This window comes from Pogonomyrmex barbatus, unplaced genomic scaffold (genome assembly GCF_055798465.1).
Source record: "Pogonomyrmex barbatus isolate J1 unplaced genomic scaffold, ASM5579846v1 scaffold19, whole genome shotgun sequence".
NCBI lineage: Eukaryota > Metazoa > Arthropoda > Insecta > Hymenoptera > Formicidae > Pogonomyrmex > Pogonomyrmex barbatus.
Window position 1 is genome coordinate 1,934,328 of NW_028297115.1, and position 22,733 is coordinate 1,957,060.

The following is a 22,733-nucleotide window of genomic DNA, read 5'->3' on the forward strand; positions in this document are numbered from 1 at the left end:
TGTGTATAAATAATTCTAATATAATATTTGCATTACGATAAAAACAACAATACAACATTTCGATTAAATTTTTGAATATATATTAATATATTTATATGCCTATTTATATTATTATGCCTAATTATTTGAATGATGATATAAAATGATTGACTATATGTTTTTTTTCCTATTTATTTTGAAAACGCATCACATTAATATAATATAATTAATATAATTAAAAATTTAAAAACTTGCTTTTACAAAGTGAATTTAATAAAAATTGTTATTAAAATTATTAAAAGAGATGTTGAAAATTATTTATTGTGTTATCAGTCATTTATTAAGACTATAATATAATTATACCAAGTTAATGTTCTCAACAATAAAATTATTGTAATATTATTCATATTATGACTACTCTTTGACATTTAAGTAAGAGAAATGACATCTTTAGTCAGTTAAATTTATTGAACCATACTCGAGATATATGATCAGAATATTTTGAAAGTTTATCTTATGAAGACAATTAAAGACATTAGACATCAAATTTTGCGTTGAAAAATAAGAAATTAGATTAAACTTTACATGACTTACATTAAAAAATTACAATTATATTTAGACCTTCGTGACACCTTTCTCTTGACTTTCATGCAATATCATACTTTCTTTTAATTTTTGAATTGCATTATAAATAACACTGATGCGCATACTTAGCGCAATCCACGACCGTATATCTTTTTTCGCTGTAAATGCGAATATTTAAGACTTTTAGATCTGTAAGTAGTGCTTATTCAAGAAACGAAAGAGTAAGAATTTAATATAAGAGATATAGATTTCCAAGTAAAAAAAATCAATTTGCATTAAAAAATGCTATTGATTTGGAATCGGAACAATTACGGAAGGATTGTGGGTGTGAAACAAGTGCTGAAGAGGAAACATATTTTTATGTGATGCCTCTTGATGCCGTCGATTACGGAGAATGTGAAGTACGAAAAATATGTGCGGTGTCCTTCGGTGGAAAACGACAACTTTCGCACTTTTGATATCCAACCAGTCTCATCTGATACGGAAACATCCAAGCCTGGTATTCGTCGGTATAACCGGTACGATGGAGTTAGCCGCATGCTGCACACTCTCTCTCACTCTCAGTACGAACCGGTCCGGCGAAAGAACGAGGCGATGCGATCGAGACAATTATCAACACGTCCGCTGCCGAGCTTCGTCTCGTGCTGCCGTAAATCGACAGGTACCTTTTTACTCTGGAACCATCTCCGCCGGTGATGCCGCTCGCGTACACGCATACACGTTTAATGATAAGAACCGTTAAACCAAGTACGAAATTTGTCACAAAAACACTACTGAAACGCAGTTTGTTGACTACCAATCGGCGATTCGCCTTCGACCTGCACCTGACACAAATCTGACACGAAGGACATCATAACGTTACATTTACCTTTACATAAATTGAAACTTCTATTAACTTCTATTTATATATATATATATATATCTTTAAAATTTATTTACATATTTTATTTTTACTTATATTTGATTTTTATTTTGATTTACGTATATTATATAAATATATTTTATATTTAATTTTTTTTTTTTTTTTATATAATTCTAATAGATATATTCGAATTTCTCAAAAATGTTTAGATTTCAGTTGTATCTTATTATATTATCATTATTACATTCAGTTGTATCACTATTTTTTATAATTACGTAAACAAATAAAAATATAGAGAAGACTTATTATTTGTTATTAAATTTGCAAGTTTAATATTTTTCTACCTTTGTAATGAGTCAATTATTATTATATCATCATTACGTTATCTGGTATTGATCTAGATTTCGTTATATGATATCATCTTTGTTTTTGAAAAGTGAAACATAATTACCGCCAATTCAATGAGATAACACGTTATTTCTCTCAATTATTTTTCCATTTAATTTTGCGGAAATCACGCGATGTGTTTTGTGTTAGATTTCAATGTTACAACATTACAATGTTCCTAAAATGTTTTACTAAATTCTGAATCGTAAATATTCATATCGAAATAAAGAAAGGCATGTGTTTAAAAACATTTCAAATTATCAAATTCTAGAAAAATTAAGAAGTCATTAATAATACGTATTACTTATTATAAATATATTTATAATATTGTTCAGCCACTAGTTTTTTTTTATATTAATACTGACTTCATTTAAGATATAAAGTAGACAAAAATTTGTTTATTCATTTTTATTTATTTCGATTAATATAGAAGTATTTTGGGATGACATTACAGATATATCACATTTATAGGTAATTGAACTTAATACCGGCAACGGGTATATAATCTCAGCAACAAATTCGTATCGTTCACGTCAACAAAAGAGATGGAAGAAACTGGAGAAAAAATATCGAAAACTCTTCCGGCTCTATTGACACGTACGAGTGCGGCTTCCTTGTTCCTAAATCGGCTAAGGTCTAAACGCTCAAAGCAAGATGACAATGAGCTTGAGAGTGGTCGAGTTCAGTATGAATCGTCGCCACCACCAAATAATTCACTAAATCCCATGTCCTCCATGGAAGATTACTCCATCATCAGCGAACGTGCCAGTTCTGAGGAAATTGACCGCACTGCTCTGCGTATTAACGAAGATTTTATCAAAAACATTCTCACGGAACACAGAAGACGCATGGGCTGCAAATCGCAAGTCTGGGAAAATCTCGAGTCGGGCAAAACGAGTGAGATAAATACGGAAATGGTTCCCGCTATCAAGTCCAATGAAATCAACGTCTTATTGCTACAGGCTTGTTTCACGGCTCGTACGGATCTCATTTGCCGCTTATGTAAACACGGAGCCAATCCCAATTACACCGAACCTAATCACGGTCTCACCCCGTTGCACCTGTGCGCATTTCGGAATTGTCTCGACGGTGTCAAGCTCTTGATAGAACAGGGCGCGAGCATCGATACCAAGTCAAAGCATACGCCGTTTCATTACGCCGCTTTCGGAGATGCACTCGACATTGCTCAGTACTTTCTGCAACAGGGTGTCAGTCAGCTATCACCGCATGACACTGAAGAAACGGTGTTGCACGTGGCTGCACGAAGTAATGCCCTGCGCGTACTTTCTCTACTGGCGCCGAACAACAAGGTGCTGCATCGCTTGGACCAGGACGGATATGCCGCTATTCATCACGCGGCCGAAAGCGGAAGCGTGGCTTGTTTGGATATAATTCTGAAAGCCGGTTGTCCCGTGGATTTACCTACCAAAAAGAACGACACCGCTCTACATCTGGCCGCGGGAGCTGGTTGCGCCGACAATTTGGCTCGTCTGATCGAGGCGAACGCTAATCTTCAGCACAAGAATCATCGAGGGCACACGGCTTTACATCTTGCCGCTCGTTCGCATTCTTTGGAATGCGTGGAGATTTTATTGAAAGGTCGCGCGAATCCCAACGTGCAGGATGACGAGGGTCGGACACCACTGCATCTGGCTCTGGGGAAGTCCCTGATGACCGACGACATCACCGAGCTGCTCCTAAAATGGCGGGCGGACGTGAACAAGGCGGACAAATACGGCTACACACCGCTTCATATCGCTGCCTCGAATGAATTGTCACAGTGCGTGGACCTATTGATAAAATACGAGGCGGATCTCAGCGCCAGGACCATTGGCGGTAATAGCGCTCTGTCTGTCGTTCTGCGTAAGACCCCGACGTCTCTGGATGTATTCGAGCGTAGGCTGGACACGTCTCTTACTCTGAGACGACATGGATTCGTCGCGGGTGAACTCGAGCTGCAGTTGGATTTCCGTCCGTTGCTACATCACCGGCGGAACCGACAAAGTCGCTCACCCGAAATCAGCTATCTGAATACCTTCGTGAAGGAGGGTTACAAAGAAATTCTGGAACACCCATTGTGTCAATCTTTCCTACATCTCAAGTGGCAGAAAATCCGAAAATACTACGTCGCAAGATTATTCTTCTATTTGTTTTACGTGTTGATCCTTACGAGCTGGGTGATAACCGCTCTCGCTCATAACTGTTACAACGAGTCAAAAAAATACCAAATCGACATCCCGCCATTATGCACGAATGCGACCGGAGTGTATGGCTTTCTTTATGAAAATCGGGTGGTCCTTGAGTCCCAGTGGTACGCGCTGTTGGTGCTCACCATACTTGAGACTTGCCGCAAATTTACTGTCATTCCCAGTTATCGGACGGTCAGACAATTCTTTACACAAATGGAGAATCTGGTTGAATGGTGTGTAATTCTGGGCGTGCTCGCCACTTCCTTCGTATATACGGGAAGAACGTATACTTGGCAAAGTTATGTAGGCGCCTTCGCCGTGCTCTGTGGTTGGAGCAATCTGATGTTGATGATCGGGCAATTACCGGTGTTCGGTGCTTACGTTGCCATGTTTACCAGCGTGCAGGCACAAGTGTTCAAACTGCTTTTGGCCTATTCCTGTTTACTACTAGGCTTTACTGCAAGCTTCTGCGTGATCTTTCCGCATTCCAATTCGTTCAGCAGTCCGCATATGGGTCTCATTAAGATCCTCGCAATGATGACCGGTGACGTAGGCTTCGAGGACTTTTTCTTTTCGAACGACAAAGGCGGCTTTTACAAGAACATCGGTGGAACTTCATGGATTCTGCTGCAGATCTCGGCCCAGATCTCTTTCGTATTGTTCCTCCTGTTTGTGACGATCGTGCTGATGAATTTGTTGATTGGTATAGCAGTACATGATATTAAGGGTCTGCAGAAAACCGCGGGCCTCGCAAAACTCGTTCGCCAGACAAAACTTATTTACGACGTAGAAATTGCGATTTTCCTGGGATTTACGCCGTCGAAACGTTTCGTCAAGTGCATGCGATGGACCGCATTGTTCCTCCCGTCACCTCTGCGAGCCGTCCTAACTGTTCGTCCATTAAACCCCAGAGAGAGGAGATTACCACGCGATATTCTCTCAGCCGCGTACAAAATAGCGAAGGAAGGAGATAGACAGAACAGTTTTTTTCTAGCACGCAAGAAAAGTTATGGACAGACCTGTTTCACGAAAGCCTATCCGAAAGCCGACGCGCGTCGTCAACGTTGCAACACGATTAATGACGACACGTTGCAACACGATTGCAACAAATTCAAAGATGACATCGCGGAACTTAAGGGAATTTGCGAAAAAAATCACATTCTCCTTCAAGAACTTATAAAAGCGCAAAATAATAAAATAAATAAGTAAAATTGCCAATCATAAGACGTTGGAAATATTTGGAATTCACAACCATTCGAAATTTAAAATTCGATTACGAGGCAACGATAAGAGACTTTAAAACTTGGGACTTATAGAACATGGCATCGATGCATCATGAATAATTAAAATGTCACGAATTAATTATCGTGTTTATCTTTTATCTCTTCCAGCAAGCATTTTGCTATATAAATTTGCTTTGCTTACGAGTTATTGCTTGAGTTCTGTGATACAAATGGTTGTGTGCAATATCAGTTGAATTTAATTCCATCCATTTTCATATATATGAATTTTTGTGATAAGCACTAGGGACTTGCATAATTTTATGCATAATAGATTCTGTGTTTAAATAATAAAAGTGTTTTGCTTTGCCGCAGTAATTGTATAAAATCCGAAGAAAAAATTAATTTAATTACTTCAATCTTTTAAAATGTATACGTATGTAGTTTTTCAAATATAAACTTTTAGTATTTAGTATGTATTTAGTATCTAGAATAAATAACATGAATTCGTGACGCGGATACAAATGTATATTGATGAGACCTTAGAGAAAACAGAATATTCTATTTATATTTCTGTAAACATGTACACTTATACAATAGTTTTTATAGGATCTCTTAACTTTTGTCAGAAAAATTTCCTCGGTTTCGAATATATATATACAGAATCTGTAATTAACCGAATATCTTTAGATTTTGATATAATTTGATTTGTTATGTCACATTTTATTACTTTTTGCTATATTTTTCGATATTAGTTTTTCTTTATCTTCAATTCTTTACTGTATAAATAAGAATTTTGTATTTTTTTTACTATTTGTTTTTAAATTACATTTAATTAATTAATTTACATTTGGATCTGAATAAGTGTAATTAGATACATTATTGTTGCCAGATTTTCTAGAATTTACTTTCATGTATTTTTAAATGAATAAATTTTTGTGTACCAGAATTGAATTTAGTAGATATGTTAATGAAACTATCTTGCTGGTCAAGTTCCACTTCATTTTTTTTCAACAAAGTCAAAGAATATATATATTAATGATACGTGTAGGCTGACAATCAAAACCGGTTCTAATCTGCATAAGTTCTCATCCGTTGAAAGTTCAACTTTCAGAATAAGAAACCTGAGTTATGAGTTAAAACGAGGACATTGTAGATCCATTTCTTGGAAAAAAATTTAATAGGCTAAATTTTAGAGAAATTTCGTACTTTAAACTCTATACTTTATCATTTCGCATATACAAATTGGCAATATTCGTGTTTAGCCAACTTAATGATTCTCCGTTTTCCAAATCGGTCATGAGAAATAGATAAAAAATCGTACGAAAAAATGCATTACACGTTCCATCGCATTATGGGACCGAAGATTTCTCACAGCCTAAATAAAATCGCCGCGAGGCAAATTGTTTTGTGTCTTGAATTCGAATATTCGAAAATCGCTTTTTTCTTTTTTTTTTTTTGTTATTAAAGTGAGTACTAGCACAAGATCTTCAAGTGCTATGTTTAATTTGCATATTTCATTATATCGACAATTTACAGGCAGCTAACAGCTCGAAAATATCTCTTGGCAGAAATCTTGTAAATGTATTTAAGATGAATACAAAATTAAAAATTACGTAAACGGTTTGTGATATTCGCGATCACGTGATGGTGAAAGGAGTTTGTCTAGATTCGCATTTCAGATTCGGGAGGCTATGAAAAAGAAAAGAAACAAAATATTTTATAATATGAAAACTAAAGAATAACGAGCGAATGGAATCGAACGGATTTCAGCATGACAAATAATAATTGCTTTACCGTCCAATTTTTAAGATACAATAAATAAAACAATTTTTAATTCAAAATTTATAACAAAGAATATTTTTAAAAATGTAATTTTAAATTACATATTATTTTTGCAGATATTCAATATAATTTAAACAATTCTCTTTCTTTCTCTTTGGCCTTTATTTAAAAAAAAAAAAAAAAATTTCATGTTTTTAGCAATTAGAACATTCTGGTTTGATAAAAATATTTTTTCTCTTTTCTTGTCTCTTAGCTCAACCTTCATCCATTGATTTCAACAAGAAGAAAATGATTTATCATTATATTTGATTAAAAACGCAAATATCTGCGTCTAACAATATTTTATAACGATAACATGTGTAAATAACAATGCTCCAGAATAAAACTCAAACAAATAATCTTCCAGCGAAAGATATTTTTTTCACCTTTATCCAGATTAATCCAGAATTTAATAGAAGGCGGTATCTCGTGTAAGGTTCGCGACAAATAAATCTCGAAATCGACCTACATTTCTTAGTAATATTTAATCTTATTTTAATTCTTAATATATGTATTTTGTTTAACGTGCCCCCCCGCTTGCAGATTCCTCTTCCCGCACGAAACGGCAGAGGCGTACGCAGAATACGTCATGCAGTACGTGCAGCGCGATCGTACAAACCAGTTAAATCCGCCGTAATGCTCGTTGAATCGTTGAAGCGAATACACCAAGCGATAGACATCTTGAGCTGACATAATTTTTACGATTAGAAAATGCGGTCGAAATCCTCCTCGGCCCGTTTTTGCATTCTAAAGTCGAAAACTCGGGGGTTTCCTGAGCCAGTCTTTAGACTCGTATAAATACGTGTCTCGGAAGGTCTGAGCATTAAACGGGAACACGAATTGAGGATCGGTACGAAGCCGGTAACGAAAGGAAGAAGAGGCAGTGTGGTGTTAGTGAAAAATATAAAGTAACCACGCTATTTGTATCACTTTACTTAGTTTCGACATGTGCGTGCCATGTGACCATAGATATTTGAATATTTGAACGTTTGATATTTAATAATGTATTTACTATGTATGTATGTATTGATAATGTATTTACTAAGTTAATGGAATATTAATATTGAATCTTTTGTGTGAAGAACAGAAGAAATATTAACGCACGAGGAGCGGAAGAGATTATTACTAACGATGCAATTAAGAAATAGAAGACAAATTGTTAACGTTATGTAAACTTGAAAATACGTGTAGTATTTTGTTGTAACAAACAAAGAGGTATATATGAATTTGAGGAACCGGTCCGGCAATAAGAGTAGGAGGAAATAATCTTTACTCGCTTCTATTTCTGTTTTTGTGTCAGACATTATACTATACATCAAGGAAGATGTCATTAATCGTGGGTTGTCCGGATGAATGCAAGTCATGATCGAATCAATGCAGCAGCTAGGATATAAGTCACTCGGTCGTACTCGAGACAATAATAATTCTCTCTTGAAGTGACCTAAACGACTCGTAGGCGTGACGTGTAGCCGAAGAAAAGAAAGAGAGAGGACTGAAGAGATGGATGACGACGTGACTGTAATAATTGGGATGCTTCTCCGCGCGAATCATCACATAACGATGCGAATACTTAAGTGCTTAATTACGAAATAGCGTTTACATTGGAAGTTTAAATATTGTACAGCATAACAGTAAAGTAGCTCGGACAAAGATACGTAGTGGAATAATAAGATTATTAGAATCACAAATGGTTCAATCATTCAATGAGATAAGATTTGTAGAACGAGATCTGTAATGACTGTTTTGTCTTGAGAAAGAATCTGAGATGACAAAAAAATGACGATCGTACAAATAGAATCGATGAATTGTTCGGATTGAAAGTAATCCAAGCGACCAGATGAAGAATGTTTTAACGACTTGAAGAAATAAGCGCGAAGGTAGTCAACAAACTTATCTCATAAATAAGTTTCGATTCGATTGAACATGTATGAAAATGATCGAGATTCATTGGAAGAAAAGAGTATTAAATCGAAAGATCTCGAGATGAATACTCTAAGGATACCGGCTGTTTTGAACGATGAACAGCATTTTTGTTCTACCAGCAGAAGCTTCAACAGTCGTCACAAGAACGATCCATTGTCCGTGAGATTGGCCTCCACTTACAGATCTTTAAGATCTGCATATGCGGCAGGGGATTATCCTCCAGAAAAAAGCGCGATTAATGATATAACCGTACCGAAGTTCGACAACGATGGGATCGAGATCGATGCCGGTGAACCGCCGCCGGTCGATGATTCCCTCTTCTTTGACAATTTGGAATGCTGCAAGAATCACTACGTGAACGGCGGCAGATTGAGGTCGGCTATATGGTCCATCGTCGACTCGGCGGAAACGAGGCTGTTGCTGCAAATGGAAAAGAATCGCGCGCTCCCGAGAGCGTGCAAAAGCGAGAAACTACGGAGTGTCGCTTACATCTGGGCGTCCTATCGCGGTCTGCTGCATCTTCTGCCGGAACTGGAGAACGCCGGGGCGCGTTGCGACTACGTCGAACCGCGTACCGGCGTGAACGCTATTCTGGCGGCTTCGTTGGGCGACAAGGTCGCCTGCGTGGAGTATCTGATTGAAAAGGGTGCCGATGTAAACTACGAGAGCTCGATCACCCGTTACACGCCGCTTCATTTCGCGGCGCTCGGTAATAGCTGGCACGCCGCGGCCACGCTGCTGGATCACGGCGCGAAGCTCAATTACGTTTGCCAGGGGGTGGTCGAGCCTGTTCTGCACAGTGCCGTTCGCGCGAAGGCGGTGGAGACGGTGAAGCTGCTGCTCGAGCGCGGTGCCAGCGTCGTCGAGAAGAATCACCTGGGCCAGACGCCGTTGCACGTGGCCTGTTTCGTGCAGTCGATACCATGCGTCGAGCTGCTGTCTGCCAGCGCGCCCAACGTCAACGCCGTGGACAGAGAGCACAGGACGCCTCTGCACTTCGCCGTGATGAGCACCGCCTCGTCCGCCGAGTTGGTACAGCTGCTGCTGAAGCGCGGTGCCTTGGTGAACGCGATCGACCGGACCGGCTTCACGCCCCTTCACATTGCCGCGCTGAACGAGCAGTCTCGATGTGTGGACGCGCTGATCTGGGCGGGCGCGGATATCAGCGCGACCACGTGCACCGGCCTGTCCGCGCTGAACATTATACTGAAGAAGATTCCCGAGTCCCTGCATGTGTTCCGGCAGCGATTGGACGCCTCCATCGGACTGACTCGACCGGTACCGCACAATCGCGAATTCGAAATGCGATTGCACTTCGACATTCTGTTTCCCAGCGGTAACCAGTGCGAGACCAGCTTCATAAACTGCTTTGTGCAGGAGCACCGAAAGGACCTGCTGTCGCATCCGCTGGTCATGGCCTTCCTGCATCTCAAGTGGGAAAAAATTCGTAAACTCTATTTGCTGAGGATACTGTTATACACTATGACGGTGATATGCATGACCACTTACGTCCTGACCGCGTTGGCATATAAATGTTACAATTATAACGATGCCAACAGCTCGAAGATATGCGGCAGCAAACGGGCCTCCGCTTTTCTCTTCCGGAGACCGATCATCGAGGTCGAATGGTACCTCGCGCTAGTTCTAACATGCATCACCATACCGAGGAAGATATTTGGCTTCATGGTCTACAAGTCGGCGATACAGTACTTCTCCAGTATCGACAACGTGCTGGACGGTGTGGTGATCGTCAGTGTGTTCGTCACGTCCTTCGTCTATACCGGACGCACCTACGACTGGCAAAATTACGTTGGTGCGTTTGCTGTACTCTGCGCCTGGACCAACTTGATGCTGATGGTGGGCCAGTTACCGGCGTTCGGCACCTATGTCGCCATGTTCACGCACATCCAGTTCGAGTTCGCCAAACTTCTGCTAGCGTATTCGGGCCTGCTGATCGGTTTTACTGTCAGTTTCTGCGTGATATTCGCTGGCGAACCCGCGTTCGATAATCCTTTCACCGGACTGATCAAAGTCCTGGCTATGATGGCCGGTGAATTGGACTTCGAGGGACTTATCAATCAGGTGGACGACGAGCCGACCGGTGGCCCTTTCGTCATTTATCATCCTTTATCGGTGTGCTCGCAGATTCTCTTCACACTGTTTATAGTCTTCGTCACTGTGATCTTGATGAATCTGTTGGTCGGTATCGCCGTACACGATATACAGGGTCTGAGGAACCATGCAGGACTTACAAAGCTCGTGAGACAAACGAAGATGATTCTCTTCACGGAAATGGTGCTGCACAACACTACGATTCCTTATGCTTTCCGGAAATGGATGTCGGATCACAAGATCGACGTTGAAAATAGAAAACGAGTCCTTGTAGTAAAACCCCTTAATCCTCTCGAGAGGCGATTGCCTAAGGATATAATGAAAGCCGCTTACGAGATCGCGCAGAAGAACATTCCCTTCGTAAATGACGATATCAATTTGAACGATCATGCTATTTGGTTGAAACAACGACAGAACGAGGAGTTCTCCGACATTGCTTTACAAATGACGTTTGAGAAACTGATCGCTATGATGAAAATGAATGAAGATGCTATAAAATTGCTGAAAATACAATTGCTAGAAATGAACAAGATGCTGGAAACTATCACAATCACGTTAACGAAGGAAGAACGTATCTCGTTATGACTTGGATAATTCAACATCGGTATGATCCGATATTTCCGGCAGTTATGCATTACTTGCATTATGTGATTTATTAATTTTTTAAATATTAATAAGATACATTTCTATTCTGATGATTGATTATTGTTGAATATTTCTATCAATTTATATATGTATATATATATATATATATATTTTTTTTTTTCGTTGTAAATATATTTCTCCTTATAAGTAAAAGAAAATTGTGTATAATATTGTGTTTTTTATTTCTGTCAATATAGAAATAATTATTTCTTTTATTTTATTAGATATCCAATAATTTTCTAAATCGATCTTTTCAATCTCGCTTTTTGGCAATTATTCATTAATCACTTGGAGTGAATTTACAAAGTTCATGTTCAAAGTCTTTCATGTTTTTTGTATCTTTTTCTGTTGCAGATTATATTTCCATTACTATTTACGAACATGACTGATAAAGTAGATATCGAAGCCACAATTAATGGTGGAGGGCCTACTGGTCAGTCGGGTGCTATACGTTGGGGTATTGCATGGGGCTTACGTAGCTTTGTTGACAAACCAATGATTGAAAGAATGCGAGTTGGTAAGAATCATTTTGACGAAATATCGCTGTACAACATGATATGTATTTGATAGCGATAGTATTGTATTATTGCAAATGAAATATAATAACAAATATTGATAATAAAAAATTATTTTAAATTAGCTGGACTTCTAACAAGAGACTGGAGAAAACGTGAGAGAAAGAAGTGGGGTCAAGAAGGTGCCAGAAGAAAATTCTCTTGGAATAAACGTTAATTTTGTTTATTCTCGTGTAATTTTTACATTACACATAACATTGTATGAAACGACACTATAACTAAGTATCTCATTATACAATGTCATTACAAAATGTCTCAAGATAAAGCTGATATTGAATACAAAATAGATGCACAGTTTATGATAAAAGTTTTACTATTGATAAGTTAGCTGGAGTCGAATCTTTTCCAATATCACAGTCCATTTGTCTTTACATCTCTTTCAGAGGTATTAGACCAAGTAATTTCATGCCTTGGGCAAGAACATTTTTAGCAACATGGAACAGCAACAATCTTTGACTAGCAACATCAGGCGATTCCTTTTTCACTTTCAATAAATTGAAAGCTTTATTAATTGCATGACTAAAAAGAAAAAAAACAAAGAAAGTATAAATATTCAAATCAGATAATCGTGGAATTAAATAAATTTTGAAGTTTATATTTTACCTTAGATTGAAAAGATACACAATTAATACACAAGCTTCTATCTCTTCATATGACTTCAATATTATTTCATCGAATCTCGCAATTAATATGACTAAATCATCAATGATTTCTTCTTGTAATAGACTGGGATCACATTCCGAAATTAGGATTGCATTGCAATTGCGCTCCAAATTAACGAGTCGACAGTGTGTATATTGCAATTTTATGCCAGTGTCCCCTTTTAACTGATCTTACAAAAGAAATTAAGAAACTAATACATCGCATATCAAAAAATGTCTCTATAATATAGATTGCTTACATCAAATGCTGCATTCCAATCGAACGTATAATCTCGTTGCCGTTTTCTCTTCAAATCATGAACTATCATCGCTGATATGCCTAATATATCTGAGCTCTTATCTGTCGAATCTAAATTAACTTTAGTGGCTAAAAAATTTATTATAATTAGTTTTATGTAAAAAATTCTTATACCATACATAATTATATCATAGTTATGATATAAAGATTTTAAAAAAGTGGTCAATTTTAACGCTTAATATAATTATGTTGCTAAAAATATTAACATACTATGTGAATCAATTTGTTTCTGCTTCATAATATCTCTGACAGTGTCCAAGATATCTTCTAAAAATACTACATTTCCCTTTCTTGTACGCATACCATTCAAGCGGCCAAATTTTATATATTTCAATCTTTCAACCCATGGCATTTCCATTCGTTTCAATATTTCTAACAAATTTGAAAAGTGATTGACTTGTGTATTATCTACTACATAGTACATACAGTCGAAATTATTCTTTTCAAATCTATCGATAGCTGCAGCGATGTCTCTAGTTATATACAAAGTAGAGCCATCACTCTTAATTATAGGAACACTTTTCTTATTATCCAGATTCACAACTTTTCTACCCTGTTCATCCTTTATTAATAATTGCATTTTCTCCATCAACATAATTATTTTTTCCATGTTTTTGGCATTGTACATAGATTCCCAATGATATTCATCAAACGTAATACCAATTCTATTATAAACTTTTTTTAATTCTTCAACAGTATACTGTTTAAACATTTTCCATCGTTCATGTGTGATTCCTGTGCCATTTTCCAAATCATTAAATATTTCTCTCGCACGAGTCAATATCGAGGAATCAGTTTCAGCTAATTTATTAGCAGCAACATATGCCGTGTACAAAGTTCTTATAGGACTTCTTTTCATTTCATCCTCATTGATATCTGTCATATCAATTCCCAGTTGAACTAAACCATATTGTGTACCCCAATCACCCAAATAGTTTATTTTCTTTACCTTATTTTTTACAAAACTGTTGATATTAGCAATGTAATTTCCTATTATTGTAGATCTTAAATGTCCCATATGAAAAGGTTTCGCAATGTTGGGTGAGCTAAACTCTACTATTACATTTTTCTTATTATTCATGAAAGTTGGACAGGACACTGTTGAACAATTCTGTTCCAAAACTTCTTTGATAAATCTGTCTCTGGAAATATTAAAAGAGATTGTATCATTCTCTATATTAATATTATTGAAAATGTTGGTTGAATCATCGTTTACAATATTTTGTACTTGATTCTGTATATTATACTGTCTAGTTTTCAACGGAAGTAGGAAAGAATAGATTCCATTTGTTTTATGTGTTTTTAAATGCAAGTTAGACGCAACAATGGATATATTTGTATCATTAGTATTTCGCAAAGATTTTACAATCTGAAAACAAAAATATAATTAGATAAATATAAATAAAAATATAATTAGATAAATAGTAATAAAAAATAGGGTAATTACTTAGAAATTATTTAGAATATCACCCATCACTTCCGATTTCGATAAAATTGGGCTCAATCGATGCGGTTTCATTTAAAATAAAAGAATCTGGAAAAGCGCGGTAATCTGCCTCGCGAATCGAGATATTAAGCGTTAAAATTGACCACTTTTTGATTAGGAAATTTATCATAGCGACTCGATACAGCGCTAAAAAAGTGTTAAAAGTGTTATTATATTCGAAATGCAAGATACAATCTTTCGCCTTATTAATTGACGAGTCTATCATATACTAAAATGACAAATCCTAGAAAGATTAGCAAAGACTCCAACGCAAGGATTAGGTGTGAAGTTTTCGCTGATTTTTTGTTACAAATCTAATCTTGTATTATTTTTGTAATTTGTTTTATAACAGCGGGGGAGTTTTGCCCCCTCCCAACGTCCCCATCAGGGACTTCGCTCCCCGAACCCCCCCTCTCATGCACAAAGTCACAACGCATGCTCAGTTCGCTGCATTATGTCGCTGACAGATTTTCTAACCAAAAAAGTGGTCGTGTTTTTCTGCCAGATTCTTTTGTTTTAAGTGAAACCGCGTCGATTGAACTCAATTTTATCGAAATCGGAGGTGACGGGTGGTATTCTAAATAAATATCAAAAATAGATTTCAAACTATTGCGATTAGTATTTTATTTACAAAAGAAAAAAAATACCTTTCTTAAAATTACAGCCTTCATACTATCACTCATGATTGATTATTTTATATTTTAAATAATGCGAATAATTGTTCGTTTGTCATAGAATTATTTTCAATTTTACACAAGAAGTTGTAAAACGACGAGTGATGAAAAAATGATTTAGTAATTTTTTTTTGAAACTGCTCCCTGGATGAGGAAACTACGGGTGCCTTCAATCTCCTACTAGTTACATAGCACAAGTCCTCTTATTCAGAATGTAATACTCATCTTTAAGTTTTTAATATACAGAATATAAATTCTTTTTTTCTCAATCCCAGTACAATTAAGCATAATGCGAGTTTCCTTCTTTTAATCTGAATATAAGTTTCCACATGAAACTTTCAAAAATTGCAGAGTAATATACGCGGAACGAGAGCTAGGTTTGAATCTGATAATCACAATAAGGTTGACTATAGAAAGAGAAAGAGAGAGAGAGTGAGTGAGTGAGCTGAGTGCCGAAACATCGGATATATCATTTTATTCTTATTCATTGGATGTTAAATAAAGATAAAATGATACCTGAGTATACTAAATATTATTTCTGAACAAACTCGGGGTCTGTTCTTTTTAGCTGAACTGACTGCACTAGTTCAGAGTTTATCTTTCTTCTTTCAGTGTAAGAAAGAAAGATAGACTGTGAACTAGTACAACCAGTTCAGCCAAAAAGAACAGACCTTCGGATTCACACTGGGTTGAGTTCAGAAACACTGGATGTATTATTTTATACATGTTTTTCGTCAAATATTAAACAAGGATAAAACGATACTAGGGAGCGCTCGGGTATTATTTCTGAACGCACCTCTGTGTTCGATGGGAGCGTCCCGTTTGACCACGTTGCAATTGAGGCCTGTTTTTTTTTGTTTAACTGGTTGTACTAGTTTATAGTTTATCTTTCTTTCTTAAGCCAGCAGCACACGATGCTTTTTTTCCTGCTGGTTTGCTAGCTGGATTTGCGTGCTTAGTGAGCTCTTATTTTTGATTGATATATTCTTTTAGATCTAAAAAAATATAATCAATCGAAGACAAGAGGTCAGCAAACACGCGAATCCAGCTAGCAATCCAGGGCCGGGATTCTGTACTCGCTTACCGATAACTATCGGTATCGTTAACTAACGACAGCCAATGATAGCTGCGCTTTTTTCCAAGATCGTCCTTGCCATTGGCTGTCGTTAGTTAACGACACCGACAGTTGTCGGTGGACATATACAGAATCCCGGCCCAGCAGGAAAAAAGCATTGTGTGCCGCTGGCTTTACACTGGAAAAAGAAAGATAAAATCTGAACTAGTGCAGCCAGTTCAGCTAAAAAAAAAAAACAGAGCTTTGGACACAAACCACTTACGACCGATGCTTGAAGATTTTCCACTGGATTAATCAATCAAATAATTTTAAATTGGCCAATCGACCGTGAGCAATCGGGCATTATACATCGGCCAATCGGCCGTATTCGATAAATGATGATCTCATATCCAATAGGAGAATTTATCTTTAATGCGGTCTACAATGAAGTTGTAATGTCGATACGACCGACAATCGGAAAAGAAAAAACCATATTCAACATAACATATTCTGTTCTAACGCATTGTAGACCGCGCATAAATTAATGTAGTAAATATATTTTCTGTGATACATGTAGAATATTTAGTATATATTTTTATATAATATTTATAATTATAGAATATTTAATATATTTAGTAGGATATTTTTAGTAGGATAATTATATAAAAGTTTAAATGACTATATTTTGACTACGTTATTATAGATTGCTTTATGTTCCATAATTTAATGCGAAGTGTCAGTGGAAAATTTAATGCGAAATATTTATGCTGTTCATTCAGTATGTATTCTATTCGATAATAATCAAAGATTATTTCGTTGTATTTCGATGTACCAAAATGTAAGCATATTTTACTTTTAATCGGGTATTCAATAAGTTACCAATGGTTATTTTGTTTTATCTAGCAAAATATATAAGTATATTTAATTTTTGTTAACTTTTCAATAGCTTTTCAATAGCTATTTAACAGAAAAAGCAATTATGCAACTGTTGTAAAATTCTGTAATATGATTGATTTATATTTTTGTCCGATTCCACCAATGTAGATTAACTGTAATCTCGATTTAATTTATTTTTCATTTTTTTCTAGTTCTAAGAATTAGAAAAAGATGAAAAGCAAGTTAAACTGAGATTAAAATAAATCTACATTGATGAAACCGGGCATTAAACATTCAGTGAAGAGTTATGAGCAGGAACCAAACATAATAAAAAATCTTACGACATGCAAAGCTGTTTTTTTATCAAATGCAGTCATTAATCATTATCAATTATTTCGTTTTATGTATTACGATGTATAAGTACATCTTATTTTTAATCTAATATTTCATAAATACCAATGGTCATCTTACTTCATGTATTTCAAAATTTATAATTGTTCTATTTTTGTTACACAATAAACTACATTTGTATGTAATGTTTCAATAATAAATAAAGAGGAATCTTATAAGCAACTATACTTTTTACATGCTGTCATCTCTTTCTCTCTCTCCCTTTCTATTATATTCATTTAATATTATTTTAATATCATTTATTCATTAATATTATTAATCTATATTTCTAATGTATTTTATGCAAAACTGCTTTATAAAATAAGATCATTTTTATATCATTTGGATGTATTGATAATATCATGAATAAATAATGTCAACTGACCATTTTAATGTTAAGATAATACATAAAAAAATGATTACATGATTATTGATGTCTTTGATGTTTCTATGAGTTCTATTTAGGAACTTGGTAAAAAAATTTTTCATATAAGAACATATATAAATACGTATAATTATATATCAAATACTTTCATGTATAATTTCTCTTTATATATACAAGATAAATAAAAAGAAAAAATAATTAAAAAGATCATTTTTGCATTTATTTTATAGTAGTAAGTGAAATTTAACATGGAAAATGTTTATATGTAATTATATATAAATGTAATAATTGTATAGAACAGTTATATATACATTTGATTATATACAATGCGCCAAAGTCTGGATACAGTTGAATCGTTAAAAATGCAATAACAGGATCTGCTAAGATTGCTGCTCATGATCAGCATCACTTTATGGTATCAGGATTTGCTACGATTAAGCTATAATCCTCTATGAAGGAACTTATTAAACTATGATCTAACATTTTGACTGCTCGCTCATGTAGGCTACTGACATTTTTCGGATCTCCATGTTTCATTTCAAACTTTATATAATCTAACCAGACAGACGTACTATTAGTTCCAAATTGCAAAATCGCCATGTCATAAGGTCGTCGCATGTACTTCAACGAAACTTCCGGTTGTATGAGTTCTAGCATGGCCATCTTCTTGTGAAACTCTAATGTAGTAGGTGGTTGCAGGCAAAGACTATCGTATGCCTTGCGGGCCGCACGAATGCCTGGAGTAAAAGCAATTGAGATAAATATTGTAAAGAGAGATTCGATATCAATAGGAAAATCTTGATAAGAAATAACAAAAGACAGGTAAAAAGTTAACAGATTATAATGATATTGAACCAATTACCTTCCGTTAAGACAAGCCATTCTAGCCATTCAGGCTTAATATCTCTGGCGATCAGCGGATATTTTAGAGCTGCCTGGAAGCTCTCTTCGACTTCGTCTGAGCTTCTTATCCGGGCATGAAAAATTCGCATTTTCCATAAGGGTACCGCTTTCTCACCTAATAATTGCGTCACCTGGTTGATAAAATATCAATATTTTAATATCGGCAAGATTAAATATAATGATTGAACAAGATTGATTTATAAGGTTTACTTTTGGATATAAAGCGTACGCTTCTTTCTCCTGGTCATGCTGTAATAAATAACTAAGTCGCATATGCCAAACAGCGAGGCTGTTTGGTAATGCATCGGTGGCTTCGCGCAATATTTCCTCCAGTTTTTTTCGCGCGCTCTCGTCATGTTCCTTGTCGACAGTTAATAAATCAATCTATAGAATGCAGAAACCATTTTATGTATTTATGTATTTATAAAATTAAAAAAAAAAAATAAAAAATAGAAATTCATTATTGATTTAAAGAATTCTTAGAATTAAAAAACTGATGAAATAAACGTATGGAATAAAAATTACTTAAAAGGAAATATATAATTATAATTTTATCTATAATTGTTAAATCATCAAATAGCGAAATGTTCCTTAATACAAACCCAAGATAAGTAATATTTTTCGTTTAATTTTTTCGCTTGATGAGCCTGCATCAAAGCAGTCTTCAAGAGTTTCCTTTTGAAATTCGGCAATGATCGTAAATCATTATTGATTTTCAATAAGCAATCAATGTAAAGCGACCACATTTCCTCAGTTTTGATTTTTTTTACGGCTGTCTGGTAGACTTCATTACAAGATGTGATGCGATCTCTTAATGAAGTCTGTTTGGCATTCTCTACTTCCATTGGGGTGTCACTGAGGCCTGGCTGTACTAATCCTTGTAATTCACGATGTGCCATGGTGTCCCACATTAAGGGTTCATGAGTATACTCTCGAATCATATCACTACAATTACAGGTTAATTGTATCTTTAACTTGATTTTGAAGAATTTATTATGATGTTAACACATATGTTTACATACCAAATGATTTTTTTCTGTAGTTTCTCGGTATCTTTGTATTCCTTTGTGATATCAAGTAACTCTATTATAAATTTAATATCTTTGATGTATTCAAAAGCCTGTTGATATATGAAATATGCGGTTTTCAATGGAATTGGCATTTCACTCGTCACATCGTCCATTGGTGATGCAGAGCTATTTTCCTGACTTTCACTATTTTCAGCATTGTTAGGAGGTGTGGTTAAGCGATCATTCAATTCAAGTCTAGAAAAAAATAATGCAGATGTGTTTTAACTAAATAATAAATCTAGAAAAAAACAATGCAGATGTGATGATATTTTAACTAAATAATTGAAATTACAAAGTTTATCAAGATGTATACTTTGTACTTACTTAAAAGCATCAATATATAATAATTGAGAATCAGGGTGAATTTGTAAACCTCTAAGGAGATATTGTCGTGCACTTTGTTTATTATCGTTCTCCTCCAATTCCCAACACGCTGCTATGTGCCAACATTTTGGCTTGTCTCTATGTATCTGCAGCATTCTACCTAACATATGTGTGACACTGCTGTGAAAACGCTAACAAACAATAATTGGCTTAGTTATATAAGCAAACCAACAGATATTTATTTATTATGTTACTTACCATATGCTTACAGAATTTCATATAAGCAAGCCAAAACCTAATATCATCTTGAAATTTAGATATTGCCTCTTTGTATAAATTATTTATCTTGTTAGTTATAGCAAAATCAATATCTGATTTTTTCTGAGTATTACCATATTTCTAAAAAAAAAAATAATATATCAGAGAATTTATAAAATATGCACAGATAAGGCCCAGATACAATGAAAGAAATAAGAAACAAAAATATTTACATCTCTCCGTTGCTTGATCAGCTTCAGCAGATCCATTAGATACTGTATGTATCGAAGATAATCCTCTTTGCATTTCGTATGTCGTTGAATTTTATATTCGTATTCCTTGAGTTTCTTAGCGATGTTTCTGAACAGTGTAATAATGAACATCAGGACTCGTGGATTTACGAATAGGGACAAACATACATAACCTAAACCTGCATTTGACTCACCGAATCTCATTTTTATCAAAGAGCTTAATCCTCTCCATCTGCTCCAATTCGGGGATCATGTCCTGGCATCGCTTCTCCACGAATTCCGCCATTTTTCCAGAGTTTTAGGAAACTGATTGACACAGCACGTGGAAAATATTCACGAGTAAACGCAGTAGTTTCGTTTACGCTATGGTGAAAACGTGTTTAACTTCAAAACGGTGGTGCGAACTTGAGTCCGAGCACGCTGGCGATTTTCCCCCTCCACTTACACCCCACACACCACACACACACACACACACACACACACACACACACGCACACCCAGAGACGTTCCGTCTATCTGTGTGCATACGCCCGCTCGACCAAGTTCGATGCGTCGAACGAGAAAGAAAATGTCGTCCCTCCCCCTCTCGCTCCGCTCGCTCGACTCTACCGCGATCGAGAATGCTAAATGCATGCTTTCTCAGCGTGAATCTGAGTCGCGGGCCCAATTATAATTGATATATGACATATGAAATATATGAATATGATTTTTAGGAAACATTACATGTAAAGTAACTGAAGAAATTATTTTACACTACCCAGTAAAAATTTTTTATATAAAATATATATGAATATAATAATGAGTATATAGTTAAATACGAAATAAATACGTTCACATACGTTTATATTAGTTTTTTTCTTTTGTAAAACTCGTTTGGTGTAAGAAAAATAATACAGTAATAATAAAAAAATACAAGAAAAATGATTGAAAAGATAATTTTCGCATTGTTCCTTTACCAAAAATTAAATTTAAAGAAATAAAAAAAAGTTATATCTATAATGTGTGTGTGTGTGTGTGTGTGTGTGTGTGTGTGTGTGTGTGTGTGTAAGCGCGTGTGCGCGTAGATGAGATGTCAATTTAGTGCCTATTAAATTGATATTACAATAAAAAAATTGTTATTTTCCATATTGCTATAACAATCTCTATATTACAATATATGATGTGAGAAATTCACCATATATGACGTGTAGTAAAAACGTTTTTATCGATTAATCAATCGGATAATTTTAGATATGTAAATGATAAAGTTTAGATGATAAAGTTTCATCTACGATTTCTTTAAATATAAAAAACATTTTATATTTACACGTAGATAATATATCACTCTTAAATTAAAGATAAATGTTTCAATAGCTTCTCTGTAAAGCATTAATGTAAAACAGTCTTAATAATAAAACTTGTATAACTTAGGCATATGCATAGAGAGAAGTAAAGATAATTTAACACTAGCAAAATAGGAAAATCCAAGAAGTCGATTGCACATGTCGAATCCTTTACAAATATTCTTTACATATTGACAGAGACTCAATAACGAATTGGAAATGAGTTATCTTCGTCGTAATAATCATTTATTTACAGCGTTGTTCATTTTTGTAATGCGAAAGAGCAATTAATGTTACATGAGAGCTATTTTCATTTGATGTATAGATTCGAGAGTCATGAGGTAACTTCTGATTTTCTCTGATTTTCTTTGAATCTCTGATTCAATATTACGTCAATTTACCGAAATTTTTATTCAGTAAGAGATATATGCAAATTCAACATATCCACACAGGATATATTTATATCCTGGAGATCCCAT

The 22,733-nt window shown here is 35.3% G+C and overlaps 6 protein-coding genes across 15 annotated transcripts in view; 4 read left to right on the forward strand and 2 right to left on the reverse strand.

The window, feature by feature from the left end:
• mRpS9 (mitochondrial ribosomal protein S9) overlaps positions 1-22,733 on the forward strand; it is a 44,756-nt gene that overhangs the window by 8,893 nt on the left and 13,130 nt on the right. The window lies entirely within an intron of this gene.
• On the forward strand, positions 463-7,405 carry LOC148936875 (uncharacterized). 2 transcript variants are annotated; one of them, XM_089075477.1, is made up of 2 exons: positions 463-1,225; positions 2,268-7,405. In XM_089075477.1, exon 2 carries the CDS (start codon positions 2,359-2,361, stop codon positions 5,209-5,211), a length of 2,853 nt encoding a protein of 950 aa, XP_088931603.1. In that variant the 5' UTR covers positions 463-1,225; positions 2,268-2,358; the 3' UTR covers positions 5,212-7,405. The 2 variants fall into 2 exon arrangements, with proteins under 2 accessions (XP_088931603.1, XP_088931602.1); XM_089075476.1 differs by having other exon boundaries at positions 2,285-7,405.
• Positions 7,733-12,106, forward strand: LOC105422151 (uncharacterized). 5 transcript variants are annotated; one of them, XM_089075481.1, is made up of 3 exons: positions 7,733-8,061; positions 8,134-11,685; positions 12,081-12,106. In XM_089075481.1, the coding sequence occupies exon 2, from the start codon at positions 8,970-8,972 to the stop codon at positions 11,664-11,666; it is 2,697 nt and encodes an 898-aa protein (XP_088931607.1). In that variant the 5' UTR covers positions 7,733-8,061; positions 8,134-8,969; the 3' UTR covers positions 11,667-11,685; positions 12,081-12,106. The 5 variants fall into 5 exon arrangements, with proteins under 5 accessions (XP_088931607.1, XP_088931608.1, XP_088931606.1 ...); XM_089075482.1 differs by having other exon boundaries at positions 7,733-7,994; XM_089075480.1 differs by having other exon boundaries at positions 7,733-7,954; positions 8,129-11,685.
• Positions 12,107-12,608, forward strand: LOC148936876 (small ribosomal subunit protein uS9m). The gene is made up of 2 exons (XM_089075508.1): positions 12,107-12,243; positions 12,367-12,608. Exons 1-2 carry the CDS (start codon positions 12,108-12,110, stop codon positions 12,456-12,458), a joined length of 228 nt encoding a protein of 75 aa, XP_088931634.1. The 5' UTR covers position 12,107; the 3' UTR covers positions 12,459-12,608.
• ArgRS-m (arginyl-tRNA synthetase, mitochondrial) lies at positions 12,449-15,854 on the reverse strand. Of its 3 annotated transcripts, none has more exons than XM_011631388.2 (6): positions 14,709-15,316; positions 14,478-14,630; positions 13,472-14,403; positions 13,203-13,330; positions 12,905-13,128; positions 12,449-12,820 (listed from the first exon to the last, which is right to left on the reverse strand). In XM_011631388.2, exons 3-6 carry the CDS (start codon positions 14,340-14,342, stop codon positions 12,670-12,672), a joined length of 1,374 nt encoding a protein of 457 aa, XP_011629690.2. In that variant the 5' UTR covers positions 14,343-14,403; positions 14,478-14,630; positions 14,709-15,316; the 3' UTR covers positions 12,449-12,669. The 3 variants fall into 3 exon arrangements, with proteins under 3 accessions (XP_011629690.2, XP_011629689.2, XP_011629688.2); XM_011631387.2 differs by having other exon boundaries at positions 14,490-14,630; positions 14,709-15,315; XM_011631386.3 differs by lacking the exon at positions 14,709-15,316 and adding an exon at positions 15,395-15,854 and having other exon boundaries at positions 13,472-14,630.
• Positions 18,325-21,383, reverse strand: LOC105422135 (U3 small nucleolar RNA-associated protein 6 homolog). The gene is made up of 9 exons (XM_011631397.2): positions 21,127-21,383; positions 20,915-21,041; positions 20,682-20,822; positions 20,424-20,614; positions 20,052-20,294; positions 19,632-19,974; positions 19,240-19,413; positions 18,989-19,160; positions 18,325-18,863 (listed from the first exon to the last, which is right to left on the reverse strand). Exons 1-9 carry the CDS (start codon positions 21,216-21,218, stop codon positions 18,532-18,534), a joined length of 1,815 nt encoding a protein of 604 aa, XP_011629699.2. The 5' UTR covers positions 21,219-21,383; the 3' UTR covers positions 18,325-18,531.